The following is a 20,737-nucleotide window of genomic DNA, read 5'->3' as shown; positions in this document are numbered from 1 at the left end:
TTCGAACAGTCAATATAAATCTCATTCATACTACAAAACTCCTTCCGTGCTCATTTATTCATCAAAATGTATTAAGTAATAAAACAGAACGAACGCCTAAAAGTTAAGAGCGCCAGGCATGGCCACCAGGGCCTGCTGATCAGGGCAGCGTCAGCAGATTCCGAAGAAGCGCCAGCACCAGGGGCAGCGGTGGTGGAGGCGTCGTGGCCAGCAGTACCAGCTCTCAGGGAAGCACCAGAGCCGAATGGGTCAGACTCCTGTGTGCCAAAGGCAGTGTTGGCGCCTGGGGTTCTCAGAGAACCAAAGGCCAGACCGGCGGCAGCAGAGCCGGCTGAACCGTAGGCGCCCGAGCCGAGGCTCGATGTGTTTGGTTGGTTTGAAAGGTTGGAAGATGGTTGGGCAGTTTGCGATGGCCACTCCGAGGCAAGCGCTTTCGACTGTCGAGAGCCTGCCACTGGAGGAGTTACCAAGCCGCCGCGGGCTTGGGTGTCTTCGGAGATCAGACCGCGGCCCAACTGAAGCAAGAAGGCACCCTGCTCGTCAGTAACAGCGCCAGATGCATCCACACGCAATTCCTTCGTGTTTTCTAAAATCTCCGGTCTGCCTTGAATGGCAGCCACAGCCTGCCTGGCCAAGTCACCGGCTCTCTCCTTGTCCTTCACGCCAATCACCTTGACGTTCTGGTAGTGGCTGGGTCGGGCGCACCAGACGAGCCAGTAGACGTACTGGGGTAAGGCTCGCGGTAACCGGATCTATCGTTGGTGGCCGAAACGTTGCCAAGAGTGCCCTCCTCGGCCTGATCCTCAAGTTCACGCTTCACCTCCTCATGTTGCGAGTGGTACTTCCTAGGGTCCACGTCACCTGGGTTCAGCAGGTGGAAAGTGGCATCGGGCTGTTCGTGGGACTTGCCCTGCGAAGCGAGGCCCAAGCCTGCCACTCCCGCAGTAGCGCCTGCGACTCCAGCGGCTGCGGCAGTACCGTAGCCAAAGGAACCGCTCTGTGGCTTCACGTCGCCGAGTCTTCCCTCCTCGGCGTACTCCTCAAGCTCGTCCTTGACTTTTTCGTGCTGGGAGTGGAACTTCGTAGGGTCCACTTCCCTAGGGTTGGGTTCGTCAAATGCAGCGTCTGGCGCGCCATGGGTGGCGCCGCGAGAGCCCAGGGAAGAAATAGCGGTTCCGGTAGAGGGCTGCTGGAACGCGGCAGCAGGCGCACCAAGGGCAGCACCGGAAGCAAAAGCTGAATCTGGCGCGCCCAAGGCGGCACCACTAGAACCAGCAGTCTGCTTGGAGCCGCTAGAGCCACCAGTGGGACCAGCATCTCTAGAGCCCGTAGCACCAGCGCCAGCGCCAAGGGCACTGGATTCCGGCTCAATGGCACCAAGACGACCTTCCTGGGCATATTCCTCAAGCTCATCCTTCACGTGCTCGTGCTGGCTGTGGAACTGTCTAGGGTCCACGTCACGAGGGTTTTCTTCGTTGAAGGCAGCATCTGGGGTCTGGTGGGAGTGGCCGCCGCGGCTCGCAGCGAAGACTCCAGCGGCGCCAGCCGCGCCAACCACTGCAGCAGACCCTGCGTTGACGCCGCTGCCTCCAGCAGATCCAGTAGGCTTGACCTCACCGAGTCTGCCCTCCTGGGCATCTTGCTCGAGCTCTCTCTTCACCTCCTGGTGCTGCGAGTGGAACAAGCGGGGGTCCACATCGCGAGGGTTCTTTTCGTCGAAAGCGGCATCTGGGTGGGTGGAGCGAGAACCAAGGGCTCCCGCGCCAGCGCCAACAGCACCGCCAGCCGCGGCAACTCCAAGGGCACCGGGGCTCCAGCCAGCTCGGCCTGGCGCTGGGCGCGCTCGGCATCCTGGGTGCGCTGAGCGTCCCCGGCGCCTTGCTCAATGTAGATTTCACGCTTGTTGGCATCCACCACGATCTTGCTGTTCAGCACGTCCTGGCCCTTCTTTTCAAGATCACGCGTGGCCTTGAGTGCCACCTTCTCTGCCTTTTCACGGTCCTCGATGCCAATCACCTCGACTATTGGTTCCTTTCTGGCAGAGCCGGAAGTGCCAGCACCTGCACCACCGAGCGTCTGGTGCTCCACTCCAAGGCCTCTCTCCTCGGCCAACTTCTTCACGCCGGCAGCGTAGGCAGACTCAATGACGGTCTTTTCGTGCAATTCCTGGCTGGAGTAATCGGCGTGGGCAGAGCCGCCAGCGGCAGCAGAAGTAGCACCAGCAGCGCCAGTGTTGGCAGATTTTTCAGAACCCTGGCCTCCCAATACCTCTCTCTTGCGGGCCTCGCGCTGTTCCTGCGTCACATATGCCTGGCCCAGCACCCTAGGCGCAGGGTGGTTACCGCCGCGCTCGGGCGCGTAGTACGGCGATTCCTGGTAGCTGCCCAGCGATGGGGCAGGTTTGGCAGCCTCAGAGTGCGCCGACTCGGCAGCAGCCTCCTCAGGTCCAATAGCAGCCATAGCGGTTGGCTTCAATTCATTAGTGGGGCGTGCGATGCCTCGGCGGACCACCGGCGTTCGTCTCGGAACGAGTAGCCTCAGAAGCATCAACGTTGCCCAAGTGGCCAACCTTACCGCCCAGGTTGATGAAGTCAGACTTGGGGTGCAAGGCCACATCAGGCACCGGCTGTATATCATCCTTCGCGCCAGAGGACTCCTCCTCGTCGCCAAGGTCCAGCGCACCCAGCAAGCCCTTGGCGTGGTGCAACTTCAGAATCAGCGGGTCCTCCTGCTCGGCAATGTCAATCAAAGAACGGCCGTCGTTCTTGATGCCGTGCTTCTTGTTGTGAGCAGCAACCTCCTCTTCCAACTTGGCCAGAGAAGAAGCAGTCAGCTTGGTGTCCTTCTCGGGGTCCTCTCTCTTGTCCTCGGGCTCGAGACCAGGAACCTGCTGGACATCGTCCTTGTCCTTGTTGGTCTCATCACCCGCGGCCTCGACGGTCGCGTTTTTGTTGCCCTTGTGCTTGGGCTGCTCATCCACCTCGCGCGAGTTGGCTGCGGCAGTCTCCACAAGGTTGCCCTTTTCAGAGCCAGCACCAGAGCTAGAGCCGCCAAGAGCAGAAGAAGCGCCAGTGCCAACAGCACCGCCAGTAACGGCGCCGGCAATCGCACCAAGGGTGGAGTTGCTGCCAGACTGACCGGACTGGCTAGACTGGGTTGGCTCCTCACGCTCAGAGGTCTCAGACTTGTTGTCACCGCCAAAGCCAAATCTGCTGAGGAAACCACCAGAGGACTGGCTGGTCTTGTCGCTAGCAGCGTTCTTGGCCTCTCTGGCAGCACGGTCAGCGTCGTATCTAGTGTCGACCGAGCCGGCCGCAGCGGCAGTCTCGGGGTGTCTAAACGATGGATCCTTCAAGGATGGGTCGCCGCCGGTGGAAACCGCTTGAGGGTGTGCGGCCTTGGAACCGGTAGTCTGCGAGTCATGAGTAAACTCATCCTTCTTGTCGTTCAGGCCCTGGCCGTAACCGAAGGCAGCGCCAATGGCGCCCTTGGCCGAGTCGAGGTAGCTCGAGCTCTCAGAGCGGGCCAGCTGGCTGTCGCTCTCCTTTTGGGCATCAGCCTGCTTGGACTGGATCTCAGCCTGCTTGGCCTGAGCGTCAGCCTGAGGGTCAGATTCGCGCGAGGCGTCCTGCGAGCCGCCTAAGCCAAAGGCCCTGGAAGCAAGCACTCCAGCCGCGCCAACGGCGCCAGCCGCGCCAGCCACAAGACCAGGTCCGTGGCCCGAAGACTCGTCCTGGGTGCCCTGGGCACCGTGGCTACCCTGACCAGCCTCTTGGCCAGCGTCGTAGGCGCCCTTCTTGATACCAGCATCGTAGTACTCCTTGAACTGTTCGGTCTTGGACTGGTGGGTGGTGGCATCGCGAGAGGTGCCAGTGGCAGCGCCAGCGCTAGATGGACCAGTGGAGGAGGAAGTGCCAGGCTGGTTGGTGGCCTTGGTCTGGTCGTACGACTCGCTGGATCTGTCCCTCGCAGCGTAGCCTGCGCCTGCGCCCACAGCGGCACCGGTTCCTGCGCCCGCGAGGGCTCTGCCAGAACCAGAACTGGTCTTGGAGGCACTGGAGCCACCTGGAGCACTGGAGCCAGAGGGAGCTGGAACAGCGCCAGAGCTGGAGGTGGCGCCAGCACGTGGGTCCAAAGTGCCTCTGCCGTGGATCTCGTCAATCTCCTTTTGCGTGGTGGCAATGTTCTGGTCCAAACGCTTGATCTCAGAGTCGTAGTCAAACTTGTCGCCAGAAGGTGGCTCGCCAGCGTGCACAGCGTTGGAGCGAGCGTCCTGGGTCTCCTTGGAACCCTTGGAACCAAGAGCAGAACCGGCGGCGTAGCCTCCAGCAGCTCCAGCTCCAGCGCCGGCAGCAGCATAACCTGCATTACTGCCGCTCTTGTTACCATCGCTCTTTCCACCGGTAACCTCGCGGTAAGCCTGCTTCACGCCGCCCTGGTTGTAGGCAGATTTGTTGTGCGCGTGCTCCTCCTGCTCGTCCACACCAGAGCCAATCTTGCCCTCGTCAGCCTCAGCACGAGCCTTCTCCTTGCCCTGCTGGTGCAACTCCTTGGCCTGTCTCTGGCCCTTGGCGTACGCCTGCTCACAAACCTTGTTGGCCTCCTCCTCCTGCTTCTCCTGCTCAGCGTAAACAGTGGGCTTGGTCTTCAAATTGTCCTGGGAAGAAACCTCTTGTTGGGTGGCCTCGGTGTACTCGTTGGAGCCGGAGCCGGAGTCGCTGCCGCCACGGCCTGCTGCGTATGCGAGTCCAGCGCCTGCGGCGCCTGCGCCCGCGGCACCAGCATAGGCACCTCCGTGGCCAGAGGTGGAGCCACTAGCAGAATTGCTGCCTGAACTGCCGTACACTCCACCCTGGGTGTCCTTGGGGTCGTAGAACTTGCCCTTGCCCAGGATTGGGCTGGCTTCGTTGTCGTATCTAGGCTGGGAATTGTCCAAAACGGCCTTGCTGGAATCGGCGCCGGTGGCGCCCGTCACCTCCTCAGGCCTCTTCTCGTTGGCATAGTCTCCGCCCCAGTCCTTGTCCAAAGGCTCGCGCGAGCGCTTGGGAGGCAGCGAAACCACTCTGCCCTTCTTCAGCGCACCGTATCCTGCTGCCGCGCCGCCGCCGGTACCCAAAGCTGCTCCTGCTGCACTAGCAGCGGCTGGGTCAGACTGGCTGCCAAAAGTCTGGCCTGGCGCCGCGGTGCCGGTGCTGTTCTTGCCCTGAGCGTGCGAAAGCTGCTCATTGTCGCTCGACAGAGCACTCAGGCTCGACGAGTCCTTGGTGCTGGACCCGAGCTCAGCGTGGGCCTGGCGCTTACCTGCTCTGTAAGACGCCCTTAGGATCTTTTCGTTTTTTCTCTCTTTGGAGCTGAATGTCAGCTTAAGTTTGCCAATGAACCCGTCTGTCATGTTTGGTCTGCAAAAATACCCCCACCCGAAGCGCACCGCTTGCTATATATACTGGCGCTGGAGCAATTAACTGTTTGCTAATCATTCCTACTGCAGCTGGGTCCACCGGCCCCTGGCCGCAGCCGCACCGCACCTGTTGCTTGCTGCGACACCTCGTGGCGGTGGTGGCGCTTGCCGGGACGACGGGAATCGTCTAAATTTAAAAACGAGCCATTTTGCCAGCCTCAATTCCTCCAATTTACCACTTTCCGCTCCTCAATGGCTCCTGGATTCCCAGCAATTCGTCGTCTTTCATACACCCCTGCGCGGCTTTGTCCTGCTTGTCGCTCCGATCAGCGCCCCGTCATTCGGCTTCACTGGCGTACTGCCTTGACATGACGTAAGCACGTCAGCAACGTTACAAGAAACTCAGACAACGTTGTTCTGCAGCGTCTTGCAGCAGCAAAACTATGGCTGCAAGGTGGTCCTTTGCTGGGCGCCTCACCCGTCAATTTTTAAGCGGCTGGCATGAAAGAACCTTCCTTCTGAGCCTTTTTCACATTCTGGTCCTTCGGTGCCGACTCTGCCGTGTTGCCGGCCACACTTCGGCTAGGCAAGATAAGTGCCGCTGCTTGACACATTTTTACAAGATTGCGAACAACACTTTTTGTAGCTTTTGCAACGCCTGGTATTAGTATTTACGAGAGTGGGCTGCATGGTGTTATATTCGACGCCCGGTAGCTTTTGTTTGTATCCGGGCCTATTGTCTGCTCATCGATCGTCGGTGCAAGTGAAGGTGAGCCACACCGGTGATACTTACTGTAGGGAGAAAGGCGGTCAGATCTGCATCTGGGCGGTGAATGTGGGCGTTTGAATCGAGCGGCTTCTTGCCACCTAGGGCCAGCGATGGCGGCGCTTGTTTCGAAGGTCAATGATCGGATCGGTTTGAGAGGGCAATCTGCCACGATGGGACACCCAAGGACGGAGCTGAGCTTGTAGAATGCTTGGGCTCAGCTCGAGACCAGGAATGCTGCAATATGGCGACGCATTCAAGAGGAGATATCTGATGCACCATTTGCCTTCGACTTTGCTAAGCGATTGGACATGATCGAGGTGGGATTCCAAGACACCTCCTTGATATGGCTTGAGTCTTCAGATATCGATCTCTGTAGCGATTTCTGTAGCGATCAGGTAAAGGCGATTTGAATATGTGAGCCTGATAAGCTCAGAATTGGCGTCAACCGTGGCGAAGCTTCCATGAGGAATGTAAAGAGAAACTCTCAATGAACACTCTTTTTCCATCTTCGGTTTGAAGACGCCGCCTTATCGATAGCGAACCTCATATTTGGCAGTAAGGTGAGGAGGTGGACCATGACACTGCCACGACAGTAAAACATACTGCCAACTGCACTTTCCCTCCTGATTTTCTTCATCAACTATGTAAAGACTCCCTTGCTAATGCGTCACTCGTTATTGCCCGTCCCTCTGTATCCACAAGCAACTCCTCCCTACCTTCACTTATTTGTACTCTGGCTTCCGGTTACCCTTGTTGTATGCCAACCTCGTCACCAACCACTCCAAACTTTCCTTCAATCCCTGATTCTCAAGGACGGACACCGGCAACAACTTCAGATCCGTCGCCTCAAGCTGGCTCACCACCTCTATAAACACTCCGGTCTTCAAAGACACCAAGTCTACCGCCTGCGGCAAATCCTGTTTGTTTGCCAACATTAATATAGGCACATTGACACTCTCTCCTCCGTCGACCTTCCACAGCGAGTCGTTGGCGATTTCCATAAGCGAATCATAGCATTCACTGAACCGGTCTGTATCTGTGGAGTCGATAATGAATATAATACCATGGCATGAACGGTAATAACGAGACCACATGCTTCTAAGCAGTCGCTGACCGCCCAAGTCCCAGAATTTGAGGTTGATGTTCTTTAGACTAGCAGCTGCACTGCTTGCATTCTCACTAGGCTTGAACCTCACTGTAGTCGTGTTCTGACCCACCGTCGGCAAGATTCTCTTTCCCTTGAGAATCTTCACTGAGTCTGCTTGACTCGAAGACTCCTCTTCTGTATCAATTCGCCTTCCAGCACTGGCATTACGTTTGGTCTGCTGCGCCAGGGTCTCATTTGGAGAGGGATATAGCAACTTGAGGTGCTCGAGAAACGTCGTTTTCCCGGCATTGTCGAGTCCTAGAATAAGGACGTTATACTGTTCTCGCCTGCTGTATTGCGTGTAGAGCGACAGCGCTAAGTGGAACATGAAAAGCTGATGTGGTTGGTTAAGGTGGATGTGATTTTTGCGCGCTCTATGGACCAAGGGAAACAGTTAGTGTTTCTCCGAAATGGTGTTTGAAAAATAGGTTAATGGGGTTTGGGTATCTTCGTAATCGGGATGAATCGAAAAAGATGGTCTGGTATAAGTTTGGTGTTGGTGTGGTTTTGGAGGCGATCGGCTTTTCGCAGCCATTTCTTGGACCGACATCCGCAGAGCAGAATGTGAAAATGTAGACGAGTGAGACAAGACGAAAGAGACAGACATATTACAAATTTGCAAAAATTGAAAAACGAATGAATGGTAAATTACAACTTTGGAGTAAAACATAAAGAATTTAGAGTTAGAAACGGCTATGGCGAGTATTGCCATTTTGCCATTTTGCCACTATGCTAATCCGCTAGGATTAGGGCTTAAGGTGCCGTGAGGTACAGATCCATCTAAGCCATAATCATGATGCCAGCATATCAACAACCTCGATCACTCCCAACCTAACGCCTCAAAGAGTTAAAGCCTTGTTAGTCCCCCTATTCTGAATCTCTCAAAAATACTATGATTGAACTGGCTGCAAATGAATAGTGCAGAAGCCTCGGTTCACACCCGTGCCGCAGAGCTGACTATATAAACCACCTCTGCTCGAAAATCGCACATCAGAACTTCTTTCAAGTATGTGCTTCGATGCTTCAGATGATGAATATACAGATAGGGACAACTGATTCCAAATGAAGATAGTTGTCATTCGATAGTAGAACTTTATTCTGAATGAGCTTCTGTGAACAATCACTAACAACAGGCAATGACACTGGGTTGATCATGAACTCCGAATGGCAAAGCGGTGCCATTTTCTACTGGCCGAAACTTGTTATGATTGAATGCTACCGTTCATTATACCATAACAAGGTGAAGATCTGCTCCAGTAACCTGAACTGAGGACTTGTGGGCTGGATTCCAAATGTGTCTTGCTCAATTCTCTTCTACTCTTTCACATTCCTGCTACGGAAGACCCATGAGTGAATATTTTGGATATCTTAGTCCACGGGCTCTTCCTTATGATCTCTGACAGCCTTCCGTACGAGAGTAGCTGTTCTTCTCTCACACTAGCTGCAGCTCACTGCAACTCTTTTAATAACCAACCATCCACTTGGCTCTTTATCGAATTCTTAAAATCTGAAGCTACTTAAACCCTCTCAAAACACCACCAATGACCGAGCCATTTAAATTCTGAACTATCCCAGCCAATCACCGTTGCATCTGTGGTTGCATCTAGAGAACATTTTACAATGGCTGCGAAATCTCATAACACTTCTAAAGCCTATTTCAGCATCTACAACAAAAACCTCAACCAGCTTTACAAAAACCGGCAATTTTAAACAACCAAGTTCAAAACAAAACCTTTCCCTACCATATCCAATCAGACTCCTCCCTCAAAAACACGTTCTTTCATTATGGTCGGGTCTTGGACCGCGACGGTGTGCAGGGCATGCCCCTAGATAGCGAGCCTTAACGAACAGCGAAACCACTGTTTATCCATGTCATTCAAACTTCCCTCTTTTGATCTTAAATCGATCCAGGAATCGCTCCCCAAGGTCGACCTTGACAACATCACCAAGTCATTCCAGAACAGCGGTAAGGCTGTCCTGGAGTACCTGGAGCTGTTCAAGGAGTCTATTCAGCCCTTCACTACCAAGACCCAAAACTTGATCTCCACCCAGTTGCACCAGGTCCAACAATTGGCTCACACGCACATTGGCTCCAACATTGAGGTGTCTGAGTTGCCTGAAGACTATTTGGATTTGGAGAAGAGCTGCGATTTGTTGTTGAAGTTGTACACCGACTTGATCCAGTACACCAACGAGACCTATGGCGTGGTGAGCTATGACTACCCTCCCGGCAACACTGCCATTTCAAAGATCCGTGATGCCAACGTCGGTGGGATCTTCTCCAGCAAGTTCAACCAGTTGAAGAACGTGTCTACTCCTCAGGAAATGGAGAAGGTGCTTATGGGTGGCGCTGAGGAGAAGCCAGAGCAAGATGAAGGTACCGTTGAGGTCCAGACCATCTCTGCTCAGTTGCCCAAAACTCTCTACGGCCAATTAGCCACAATTGCCAGCAAGCACAGCGAGGATTTCAGAGAGTCGTCCAACACCTTGTCGTTCGCTCTTTTGAAGATCTCTTCTACCTACACCGAGGTGGCCACCTCCAGATTGGAGCAAGACAAGAAGGTCTTGGCCGAGTTGAACCATGCTTTGGTCAAGATTTTGAACGAGCAGTTCATCAAGGTCAACGAGTTGAGGAAGCGTGTGTACAGCGCTAGACTGGAGTTCGACTTGGCCAGATCCAAGAAGAGTGGCACCCCTCAGGATGAGGAGGACGACGACTTGATTGCCAAGGAGGACGAGTTGGTGAGTGCTACTGAGGTGGCAGTGTTGGAGATGAGAAAGCTTTTGAAGCCATCCAAGAATGTCGACCTCTTGAAGGTCTTCATTAAGATCCAGAAAGAGCATTTGGAGGTGAGTGCAAAGAAGTTGGGCTCTCTTTTGTCGGAGTTGGACAAGATTGAGTTCAAGGACGAGGATGACGAGTAGAATATATGTGCCTAATACAGATAATTAATTCATTCTGGAGAATATAGCGTAACATGACTACTTATGTTAACAGTGGAAGCTAACTTGTGGGTGTTATTCGTATCAGTGTGTTCTAGCATATGACATCAGAATTGGATTTGTTGATGCACTTCATGAAAAATCTACCCTCTAAGTGTATTGAGGGCCATCATTGAGTTAACTTACGTCTTCGTAAGTCCAATTTCTCCTCAGAAAAACTGCATCACTTTGTTGCAAACTGACGTTAAACCCGTTGATAGAGCACTACAGGAATCGCATCGCACCTAAACAACCTCTCATGGACAAGAGGGTTGTGGAAAACAAAGCCCACCTTGTCGGCCCGATCATCCGGCACCGAATACAAGATTCCTTATTCTACAAAGAAAAGCTCCACCTCACCAATGAGCTGTCAATTGTGCCCATCATAGTGAGTCAGGTACAATTCATAGCAGGAACCGACCAGACAGGCCGTCCAAGTCCATTCATTTGCTGCCTTCTACGACTTCTCGAGCTTGAGCCTTCACCAGCAATTATCAGGATCTTGCTCAAACAAAACGGCTACAATGAATTCAAATACCTTACTGCTCTAGCACTACTATACTGCCGGTTGGTGTACGATGCCAGAGAGATGTACGCCTTGTACGACGAGTTTATAGGCGACTACAGGAAGTTGAGGATTCAGCTCAAGACACCTAAGTTCGAGAACAGCCTACCGGTGCATTACGATTTGATTCACATGGACGAATGGGTGGATTCGTTGGTTGTGGAGGAGAGAGTTGTGGATCTCACGTTGCCATACATTGCACCGAGAAGTCTCTATGTGGAAAGAGGCGAGGCAGATGTGAGGGTGTATGGGGGAGAAAGTGAAGAGGAGAGCTACGAGAGTGATTCTGATTAGACGGCTCGGCAGAATCACCTACCTAGCAAGGCCTTGCAATTGAGTTAGGAGTCAGGTTGCACGAATCTTTGGCTCTTCAGCTATGTCTCCATGCTGTCGTGCCTTCACAAAATAGTTGTTTGGTGAGATTAGGGATTTCTGCAAATGGGAAGGCTGCGATCTTACACATCATGCCTCGTCGTTTCGCTGGGGAAGAAAGTCTTGGACAGTTAAGTATAATAAAGGAGATTTCTTGCACGTGTTGGCGCTTTGAGGTTGATCCTAGCACAAGATTGCATTAGGACTCTTAAAAGCAGTTTGCAGCCATTGTACAACCCAACTTCACCAGGACCATGTGGGTCCCAAAAAATCTCATAACATGTAAAATAGAAATAAAAGTACACACCACCACAATTTTATTATCCATCACACTCATTTAGGGAAATGCTTTTGGTGAATTCTCACCTCAATATGGAGCAGCACCACCTACTGTCTACAGCCGCGAACAAAAAAATCATCGCTTGTTTACTAACTACGGCTTCATGGAGGAATCTACCATATTTGGAGAGCCGTTGCTGGAGCCCGCTGAGACGCAATTTGCTCGTGTTCTTGAAAACTACAAATTGGGCAATGCATCGGAGGACCCATTTTCTGTTGTGAAAAGCTTCACTTCCATCTCTGCTAAGATTGCCCTAGCGTTGAACCAGAAGGGATCAGAAGAATTTGAAAATTGGGATCTCGAGACAAAGCTATGGCATTTGTTTGAATTGCTTTACTCCTTCAGGCTTTCTGAAACGGAGGGCCATGAAGTTCCCGCCTATGCATCAATGAAGGTCCAGAGAGACGCTCATTTGCTGAAGAATCCAAAGCTCAAGGAGATGCTTTTAATCATACAGTGGCTTCAATACAACTCGCCTGGGTGTCAATTCCCACCGCTTACGGATGCACAGAAACTGAAGTGGCTACAGACCACAATTAAGGCTAAAACCAAGTCCTTGTCAGCGATGACCAATCCCACAGATACTTCCCTGCTTGTATCGACGATAGATTCTGATGCTCCATTGCGTGAAAGCAAGATTATTGTCAAGGAGGATGCAGATGCTGATCTGATTGTCTTCTCTCAAATATATCAAATTCTTCTTACTGGAGATTACCAAGGTGCTATTGACCTATGCAACGAAACGGGCAACTACACCTTAGCGCTTATACTTTTAGGCGCTATCCAGGACTATCAGGACCCTCAGATCGATGGCCAAGTTGACGACATGGACGTCGACTCTTCAGAGCCATCGGGTATCAAGCACAAATACTTATGGCATCAGACAGTGTACAAGTTGTCACAGGAGAAAGGACTCAATTATTACGAACGTCTCATCTATACCTTTCTCAGCGGCGGCGATCTTTCAGAAAATATAAAGTTTGCTGACAACAATTGGGAACAGAGCCTTCTTGTCTATCTCCATCAATTGCTCACCTACCACGTTAGAGTGTTTGTCCAAAAGAACATTCCCGAAGATGAGAAGCTAGGCTCTGTGCTGTTGCCATCTCCCCAGTTTGAGTCTGTCGACGGAATTCTCAACACACTTGTGCAAAAGGGAGACGAGAGCAAAAATCCATTCCGTGTCATCATGGGAAGTGTCATGATTGATCAACTTAACATCTTCTTGCACAATGCCTTCAAAGCCGACCAAGCAGAGATTGCTCTGGACTACCAAATTCTACGAATCTTGACTCACTTGGCTGTTCTTACAGTTATGCTCAACCTTCACGATGGTTCCAAGACCCCAACTCGTATAATCACTCGCTATATCACCAGACTATCCGATCTTGGATTGGAAGACCTTGTTCCCGTATACATGACATTTATACCGGATGAGAAGGATGTTCGTGAATGCTACTCCATCTTTTTGGCAACAATAACTGACCCAGAGAAAAGGGCCAGGCAGCTTAGCATATTAAACAAATTTGAGATCAACCAACCCAATGGAGAGGAAACCCCTGCAAGTTCAGCTACTGAGGATATTCCAGATACCGACAATAAGGTGTATAATGTTTTGAAGAGGACTGTCGAGAGAGTCATGTTGGAGACTGAGGAACACTACGTTCAAGAAGGTAACGTGGTTGTGTCAGATGGAATCATTGATCCCGTCGATGTGAAATTATACAGATCAGTTGACTGGCTTTTCGACAAGAGCATGTACGAAGATGCGATATCCGCCACCAAGGTTCTTATGCGCCGATTCCTTCTTACAGGAAGAATCAACTCTGTTCAGGCCTTCAGCAAAAACAAAAACTTCAAGTCCCTCTTAAAGGATTATGACTTCCAAATTCAAACAAAATCTCTTGATGGCAACAGTCCTCCTGCAACAATATCTGAAGAAGACAGAGTCGAGCTTCTACAATACCAGGAGCTCGTCGAAACTCTAAATCTTCTCGATCAATGGAGAAGCTTCGTTGGTACCGATGCCAATGCCAGTCAATTTTCTGATGGATTCTGGAAATCCAAGGATTTGGAGAAGCTGATTGAAAAGACAATCCATAATCTACAAAAGCTTACCAGCACTTGGTTTAAAGATGTGTCAGACGATTGCACCGACGAGGAGCTGGTCAAGATTTACAAGGAGTACAGAAGTATCTATATTCCATATTTCATCATTGAGCTTCTACAAGTACTTCAGCAATCCAGACGCACCGATTGGAAGTACATGCGTGAAGCCTTCCAGTTGATAAATGAGGTGGCTGACGATAAAGCCAATGATTTCTTACAGTGTTTCATTGCCTGTGGCAGGTTGGACGAGTTTGTTGGCTTGGCTGGTGAATTATCCATTGTCGCCAGTGAAAGAGGAGTCAGAGGCATCTTTGCGTGATTTCGTTCTATTATTGCATTTACCTAATTCAAGGAAGACGCTTTCTCGTACAAAAGGTCCACAACACCGGACAAGTTCTTCACCAAACCCAATGCTGCCTCGTATGAGGCGTCTTTGCGGGGCTCATCATAGATAATCAACCAGCCGTTTCCCTGATCTAACACACCGTAGAAAACTTTGTCTAGGATCATTTGTGACAACTTGCCCTCTACCTGCTGCACGTTCAAGCCGATATTTTTGGAGATATGATCCAACTCAACCACACTGTAAGATTCAATAATTTTCAACAAGTTTTGCTCCAATAAGTTGTCATACAATGCGTTGAAATGGTTTTTGATGATGGGATCGGACTTTAATTCCACAGAGTACGTCAATAAAGCGTTCTCGAATTCCTTCAAGGATCTGTTCGAGTATGCTGTAGCGATAGATTTCATAGCATCGATGTCCTTAGACTGATACTTAACCACGTTCTTGTTGTTCAAAATAGTCTTAACGTCGTCGATCAAGTTCAACATGATCTTTGTCAACAACATGTACTTCAAGACAACGATGGCTCTTTCGTCGTTCTGGGAGTTGAAGCCCTCGAATGATTCATAGAAGTACGAGAAGGCAGTCTTGTAATCCTTGTCCTCAGCATTCAAGATACCACTCTGACAGTCAAGCTCTGCTTGCAAGATAGTAGGGCAGTAGATGGAGTTTGCAGATGTTCTGGCAGAAGTCAAGGCCGCCCTGGATTTGGGTATGTTTCTCAAAGCATGATATATTTGGGATTCCACCAACTGAACCTCGACCAATGATGATTTATCGTCCAACTTCTTGTACTCTCTCAATAAGTCTGTTATGATCTTCAAACCCTCATGGTACGAGCCCTTGGTGTAGAGTTTAGCAGACAACTTCAACTGCAATTGCTGTCTCAAGAAGGATAACTTGCTCTGGATGGCCCACTCTATGGACTCCTTGATGGCTGTGATTTGTGAGTCGAGGGCACCAGGAATGGCGTCGAAGTCCTCAACTAACGACTTGACAATCTTGGCCGTTTTCGACTTGGCAAATCCACCCAAAACAGTACGCGAGTCACTAATCAATGTGTGCAACTTTTCAGCATCCTTCAATTCCTGGTAGACTTTGCCTAGTTCGAGAATGGCCGTTTCCTGGTCTTGCAACAACTTGGCCCTTTGATTCTGATTGTCGGTCTCGACCTTGGCATTGATCACCAGCCAGTATTTGTTTTCAGCTTCATCATACTTTTTCTGAGAGGCCGCCGTTCTTGCCTGTTCTATCGTCTCGATGTGCTCAGACATTGTAGGATCAGGTTGTGTGGAGTTGAGACTGTCGATTTGCCTCTATCATCCACTATTGTGCCGGACACACCCAGCAAGCCCTTCCATTCTTCATAATAAAGAGGTATATAAATATCCGATTGGATTGTGGCAGGTTTAATGAATTACAAAAGGAAGTGAAATTGTGATATTTTAGATGTTTGGATAGTGGTTCCGTTGTTCCCCCTACTCACAGTGCAACCTTGCCAGACACCACAGTGAAACAACAGCATCCCATGTAACGTTTTTACCTGAAGTTTCACAGTATGGTTCCATTATAGTTTTTAATAGTTTTTGAGTCCAAATGACCAAATTTGACGTCAACTAAATATTATTAATTGCTGAGCTTCACCATACTTCATCAACACTGCTACACATATGGGTGCGAAAAATTCTACCATCAGTCACTATGCTCAGACTAGGTCTTAGAACCTGCCGGATCCCCCGGTCTCGAGGCCCAATTCCGAAAGCCTTTCTCCAACTTTCGGTAAGGCCTTATTCCAAAACGCCATTTCCTGTGGACTACAAAAAGGTACAGGAAGAAAGAGCCAAACAGAAGTTACCCAAGTACAAGCAGTGGGCTCTCTATTTCCAGACAAATGAGTTCAAAAGATCGATGACTAAGTACTACGTCCTGATGTTTGGTGTCATGCTTGTGGCCATGTACTACTATATGAGAGACAGGTGGTACGAGGATCAGCAGATTAAGCACATCAGAGCCAAGTACGCTGAGGACCCGGCTTCTCTTAGTGAGTACGAGTACTTGAAGCTCAAAAAGCTCACTGGAGATAAGTTGAAACCTCGTGAAGAAAAGAAGTTCAAATTGTACCTGATGATGAGAAAAGAGTTCAGGAGAAAGAATATTTTTGATACCAATGCGATGTTCGAGCCCACGCCTGCTGAGTTAGACGAGTGGTACTCGAAACAAGCTAAAAAAACGACTAAGACGGCTATTCCCGAGGAAGACGAGGAAAGAACAAAGATCTCTAATTCGTCCAATCCCGGTATTGTACCTCCACAAGACACCACTGAGTTTTTCGATGAAAAGGCCGAGGAGTATGACAGACAGATCAAGTGGGAAGAAAGAGGTGTGATGATGGGCAGAAGAAGAAAATGGTTGATGCAGCAGATCGAAGGTGACGTTCTCGAAGTCTCATGCGGAACTGGCAGAAACATTCCTTACCTCAATTTGGAGTCCATAGATTCCATCACCTTCACAGACTCGTCGAAAAAGATGGTGGAAGAGACAGAAAAGAAATTCAAAAAGGCGTTCCCTGGATTCAAGAAAGTGGCCTTCGTTACAGGAAAAGCCGAGGAGTTGGCCGGTTTGGCAGAATCTAACAACGTGAGATATGATACCGTCGTGGAAGCCTTTGGATTGTGTGCCCACGAAGACCCCATTGCAGCTCTCAAAAATATGGCCAAGCTTTTACGCCCTGGCGGCAGAATCGTTCTTCTTGAACACGGTAGAGGAAACTGGGATATGTTGAACAATCATTTGGACTTCCGTGCCGAGAAGAGAATGAAGACTTGGGGCTGCCGCTGGAACCTAGACATTGGCGAACTTATCGATGATGCTGGCTTGGACATCACATACGAGAAAAGAGTCCACCTCGGATCAACCTGGATGTTGGTGTGTAAGAAGCCCGAGGACAAGCTCCGTACCGACGAAAAGCCGTTCATCAATAAATTGATGGGCACAGATGCCCCAAAGGTGAAGAAAGATTGATCTACAAGATGGCAAAAGAAAAAAATATTCTGGCAGTTCGTGCAATTGTCATATAGTAAACGTTGTATATAGTGCATTACAAGTAGATTCCATCTTCTTGTTGTTCTCGCTGGGCTCCTCTTCGTTGTAGCTCTTTCTGTATGGCTGCCACACGGGCCTCCTGGCTTTCCATAACTTGTTTGTTCTCTGCTATGGTTTCCTCATATAGGCTCCTGCTATCAGGATCAGAGTCTGCCTTGATCTCCTCCGCCAAGTAGGCATTGGTTTCTTTCAACTTCCCTATCAGATTCCTCAATTGCAGCAACACAGATTCGATATTCTCATTTGTAAGATCCTCTAGCGCGAGTATGAACTCCTCAATACGGATAGGCCTACTCTCTGAAGACATGATAGTAGTTAGTGCGCACTTGAACCATCTCTTCATGTTTCGAAGGCTACCGACACAATGGGTCCGCTTGGCCAGATGGAAATCCACAGTTAATGCTATTAAGGCGGAAGACCTTATAGACCCCATCCATCCGCTTCTTTTGGCTCGTGCCCAAGCAATGACAAAGGAATACAATGCCCTAGAGAAAAAGATGGAAGGTGGGGCTTTTGATCTGGAGACGAGTATTCGTTACCTGTTGGTGCTGACGGTGCTAGAGAACTACCATAAGTATAACGCTGATATGGAGAATGTCACTGCACTCTTGGACATCATCAACGAAGAGTCCCCAGACAAGGAGCTCATGGAAGAGGCCGAGAAGGAACTCAAAGATATTGTGCCTAACGTCCTGAGGACGTCCCAAAGTCTCCAGAAGAAGCTTTTGCCAGCTCTCAGTCATGACGATAAACCAGCCATGATGGAACTTCGTCCTGGTATTGGTGGATCCGAGGCTGGTCTCTTCGCTGAGGACCTATTAAACATGTACATAAACTACGCCAACCACAAGCGGTGGCCACTCAAGATCATGAGCAAAACGATGGGATCAAACAATGGTCTCTCAGAGGCCATAATAACGATAGACTACCCTGGCGCATACAGCACACTTAGGCACGAGAGTGGTGTTCACAGAGTACAGAGAGTTCCTGCTACTGAGACCAAAGGGCGTACACACACATCCACGGCGGCTGTCGTCGTGTTGCCTAAAATGTCCGAGGGTAACGAGCAGTCTCTCCAAGAAGATGAGCGTCAGTTTGCACCTGGAGAGGTTCGTATAGACACGATGAGAGCTGGAGGAAAAGGAGGTCAGCACGTCAACACCACCGATTCGGCAGTCCGTTTGGTCCACATACCGACAGGCATTATTGTCCAGCAACAGGACGAACGGTCCCAACCTAGAAACAAAGCCAAGGCGTTCCAGATCTTGCGTTCGAGATTGGCACTTATGGAGCGTGAGAAGGAAGTGGCCGAGCAGAGGAAGATGAGAACAGATCAGGTCACAACAACGGACCGGTCAGACAAAATTAGGACTTACAATTACCCTCAGAATAGAGTTACGGACCATCGCTGTGGTCACTCGGTTCACGATCTTCCTGGTGTGATGACCGGTGTCAAGTTGGACGAATTGATTGAAAAAGTGGACGAGCACGAGTTTGAAGAACGACTCCAGCTTCTCATTGACCAAGAAAAATAGATCTTGTATATATTTTACATGAATGGTTGCAAACCTTCCTGATGAACTTCCTGCACCTGTTGCCTAGCATCACCAAGTACCAACCACCTTCTTTATGAGTGATAAGAAGCGTACCAACGGGGGAGACGCTCCAGGTGCAAAAAGACTTCGACTGGAAGTTCAACAGACGCTATATGTGAAGAATCTCAATGATAAAATCTCAAAACAGACTGTCAAGCACACCCTATATCTTCTATTTTCAACATACGGGGATGTCATCGAGATATTGATGCCCAAGAAAATGCGAGGCCAGGCTCACGTGGTTCTAGATAGCAAGCAACTGGCCAACAGTGCTTTAAGGGGCCTACAAAAAACTAGTGTTTTCGGAAAGGAACTTCAGATAGACTATGCCAAAACGAAGACCAAACTTGTACAAATTATAGAGACGCAAGTGGAGGAAACGTGATATTAAGCTAATTTAAGAGCATCCTCGAACCCATTCATGACACAATCGGGCACACCCAACTTGCCCAAGGCAGTGCCGCCCATGGAGAAATGACCGTCGCTCTCCCTGCCAATCAACGTCTTCATCTTGTCAACGTTCTCAAGGAAACCGACGTTGTACTGAGGAATACAGTTCTCATGCAAGTTATATGAAATAAGCAAGTCGTCATCGGCCAAATCAACTTCCTTGCTCGTTTCCTTGGCCTCATCACGAACAATTATCTTGTGGAATTGTGACAAGTCCACATGCAAAATATCAGAAAGCACTTTACGTGCCGTGGCGATACTTATCTGGTTGGAAGGCACACCTCTGCTGCTGAAGAAGTGGCCACCCATCATCAAGGTCACCTTGTGAAATGGAGCCTTGGGCCTGGTAGTTTCATCGAAGAAAGTAACAGCATCCAGCTCGCAGTCTGAATCATAAATCACACCTAGAAGAGACTCTGGGTTTTTGTTTCGGATAGGCACCAAAAAGCCGAAACCACTGCCGTCTTTTGGAATCAAGCACCTCCTTTTTGTATATATGTTAGCCAAGAAGATGGTGGTGTGTTCAAAGCTCCTTAGTATGCTGGAGAGCTCATCGTTTTTGATCAATTCTGCGAGCTTCGATGTGCTCAGTGTGTACCTTATGTGGTCGAACTTTTCGGATTCTCCATTAACGGTGAGGCTTCCTTGAAAGTCACACTTCTCAACTGCAGCACCATAATGCACATCGACATTCTTTTGCCTTTGGAGATACTCGCTAAGAACAAGCGGGAAAGTCTGTAGTCCGTCGTGAAGTCTCATTATGGGAAACTTCTTGAGCTTATCAGAGAGACTGCTCATGTCGGTTTGAGGAGAGATTCGTGACTGGTACAGAACCAATTGCAGCGATAAGCTCTTCTCTCGCTTTTTGGATCTTATTTGCTGAAAGACTCCCTTCAAAATGGACCCGTGCTCCCTCTCTAGTTGCTGTAGTCTAGGAAGCGTAGCTCTCACACTGAGCTTGCCAATGTCACCGCTGTAGACGCCATGCATAACAGCACTTAGCACATTCTCTGCTAATACAGAGGATCCAAATCTTCGAGCAAAGAAGTCTCGGATCGATTCGTCTTTGGGATCAGATGCAGCTTTCTGGAACGGTTCTTTCAACACACTCTTGATAAGACCGTTTGTGACGTCACTGGTCATGAACTTCACAAAAGACGATAATGAATTGGGAGTTTGAACCAAGTTATTGGACGGATCTAGAAGCCACTTGCGATTGGCATCCGAGGTCAGCTTCATCACCTCAACCTGATCTCCATACCCCAATTGCTTGAGTATGTCCACGATAAGCAACGTTCCGTCACTTACACCTCTAAGTGTTCTAGGTCCCTTTTCTAAGACTATATCCTTCCCATCGTGAGTGTTTTTCAAAACTTCAGTAGATATCCAACCTCCAGGACGCTTATTCTTCTCGTATATGGAAATGTGCACATCCGGACGGAGCTTCAGTAGGAAGTACGAGAAAGTCAAGCCCGAGACCCCTCCACCAACTACAGCCACTTTTCCATTTTTTGGTATAATTGACATTAGAAAGCTGCTTATTGGTGGAAAAGGAAGGTGTA

General features: G+C 49.8%; 10 protein-coding genes across 10 annotated transcripts; 5 read left to right on the top strand and 5 right to left on the bottom strand. All coding sequences in view use genetic code 12, as the record gives it.

Annotated features, from left to right (window-relative positions):
* Positions 1-71: 71 nt before the first annotated feature.
* Positions 72-5,392, bottom strand: CXQ87_003733 (uncharacterized protein; the record flags this gene model as incomplete). The annotated part of the gene is made up of 4 exons (XM_025482198.1): positions 72-690; positions 723-1,821; positions 1,899-2,498; positions 2,530-5,392. 4 exons carry the CDS (start codon positions 5,390-5,392, stop codon positions 72-74), a joined length of 5,181 nt encoding a protein of 1,726 aa, XP_025336816.1.
* Positions 5,393-6,889: 1,497 nt separating this feature from the next.
* Positions 6,890-7,642, bottom strand: ARL3 (Arf family GTPase; the record flags this gene model as incomplete). Its single annotated transcript, XM_025482197.1, has 1 exon — positions 6,890-7,642. One exon carries the CDS (start codon positions 7,640-7,642, stop codon positions 6,890-6,892), a length of 753 nt encoding a protein of 250 aa, XP_025336815.1.
* Positions 7,643-9,183: 1,541 nt separating this feature from the next.
* CXQ87_003731 (uncharacterized protein) lies at positions 9,184-10,239 on the top strand (the record flags this gene model as incomplete). The annotated part of the gene is made up of 1 exon (XM_025482196.1): positions 9,184-10,239. The coding sequence occupies one exon, from the start codon at positions 9,184-9,186 to the stop codon at positions 10,237-10,239; it is 1,056 nt and encodes a 351-aa protein (XP_025336814.1).
* Positions 10,240-10,555: 316 nt separating this feature from the next.
* On the top strand, positions 10,556-11,155 carry FGR16 (U4/U6-U5 snRNP complex subunit; the record flags this gene model as incomplete). The annotated part of the gene is made up of 1 exon (XM_025482195.1): positions 10,556-11,155. The coding sequence occupies one exon, from the start codon at positions 10,556-10,558 to the stop codon at positions 11,153-11,155; it is 600 nt and encodes a 199-aa protein (XP_025336813.1).
* A 521-nt stretch (positions 11,156-11,676) lies between these two features.
* Positions 11,677-14,001, top strand: NUP84 (Nup84p; the record flags this gene model as incomplete). The annotated part of the gene is made up of 1 exon (XM_025482194.1): positions 11,677-14,001. One exon carries the CDS (start codon positions 11,677-11,679, stop codon positions 13,999-14,001), a length of 2,325 nt encoding a protein of 774 aa, XP_025336812.1.
* Positions 14,002-14,024: 23 nt separating this feature from the next.
* RPN6 (proteasome regulatory particle lid subunit) lies at positions 14,025-15,302 on the bottom strand (the record flags this gene model as incomplete). The annotated part of the gene is made up of 1 exon (XM_025482193.1): positions 14,025-15,302. The coding sequence occupies one exon, from the start codon at positions 15,300-15,302 to the stop codon at positions 14,025-14,027; it is 1,278 nt and encodes a 425-aa protein (XP_025336811.1).
* A 427-nt stretch (positions 15,303-15,729) lies between these two features.
* Positions 15,730-17,049, top strand: CXQ87_003727 (putative RNA methyltransferase; the record flags this gene model as incomplete). Its single annotated transcript, XM_025482192.1, has 1 exon — positions 15,730-17,049. The coding sequence occupies one exon, from the start codon at positions 15,730-15,732 to the stop codon at positions 17,047-17,049; it is 1,320 nt and encodes a 439-aa protein (XP_025336810.1).
* Positions 17,050-17,125: 76 nt separating this feature from the next.
* CXQ87_003726 (uncharacterized protein) lies at positions 17,126-17,437 on the bottom strand (the record flags this gene model as incomplete). The annotated part of the gene is made up of 1 exon (XM_025482191.1): positions 17,126-17,437. The coding sequence occupies one exon, from the start codon at positions 17,435-17,437 to the stop codon at positions 17,126-17,128; it is 312 nt and encodes a 103-aa protein (XP_025336809.1).
* A 34-nt stretch (positions 17,438-17,471) lies between these two features.
* CXQ87_003725 (uncharacterized protein) lies at positions 17,472-18,665 on the top strand (the record flags this gene model as incomplete). Its single annotated transcript, XM_025482190.1, has 1 exon — positions 17,472-18,665. The coding sequence occupies one exon, from the start codon at positions 17,472-17,474 to the stop codon at positions 18,663-18,665; it is 1,194 nt and encodes a 397-aa protein (XP_025336808.1).
* A 447-nt stretch (positions 18,666-19,112) lies between these two features.
* Positions 19,113-20,702, bottom strand: HEM14 (oxygen-dependent protoporphyrinogen oxidase; the record flags this gene model as incomplete). Its single annotated transcript, XM_025482189.1, has 1 exon — positions 19,113-20,702. One exon carries the CDS (start codon positions 20,700-20,702, stop codon positions 19,113-19,115), a length of 1,590 nt encoding a protein of 529 aa, XP_025336807.1.
* Between the last annotated feature and the right edge of the window lie 35 nt (positions 20,703-20,737).

The sequence above is a fragment of the Candidozyma duobushaemuli genome (assembly GCF_002926085.2).
Source record: "Candidozyma duobushaemuli strain B09383 chromosome Unknown D_B09383, whole genome shotgun sequence".
Taxonomy (NCBI): domain Eukaryota; kingdom Fungi; phylum Ascomycota; class Pichiomycetes; order Serinales; family Metschnikowiaceae; genus Candidozyma; species Candidozyma duobushaemuli.
This window is presented reverse-complemented; position numbering and strand designations above follow the sequence as displayed.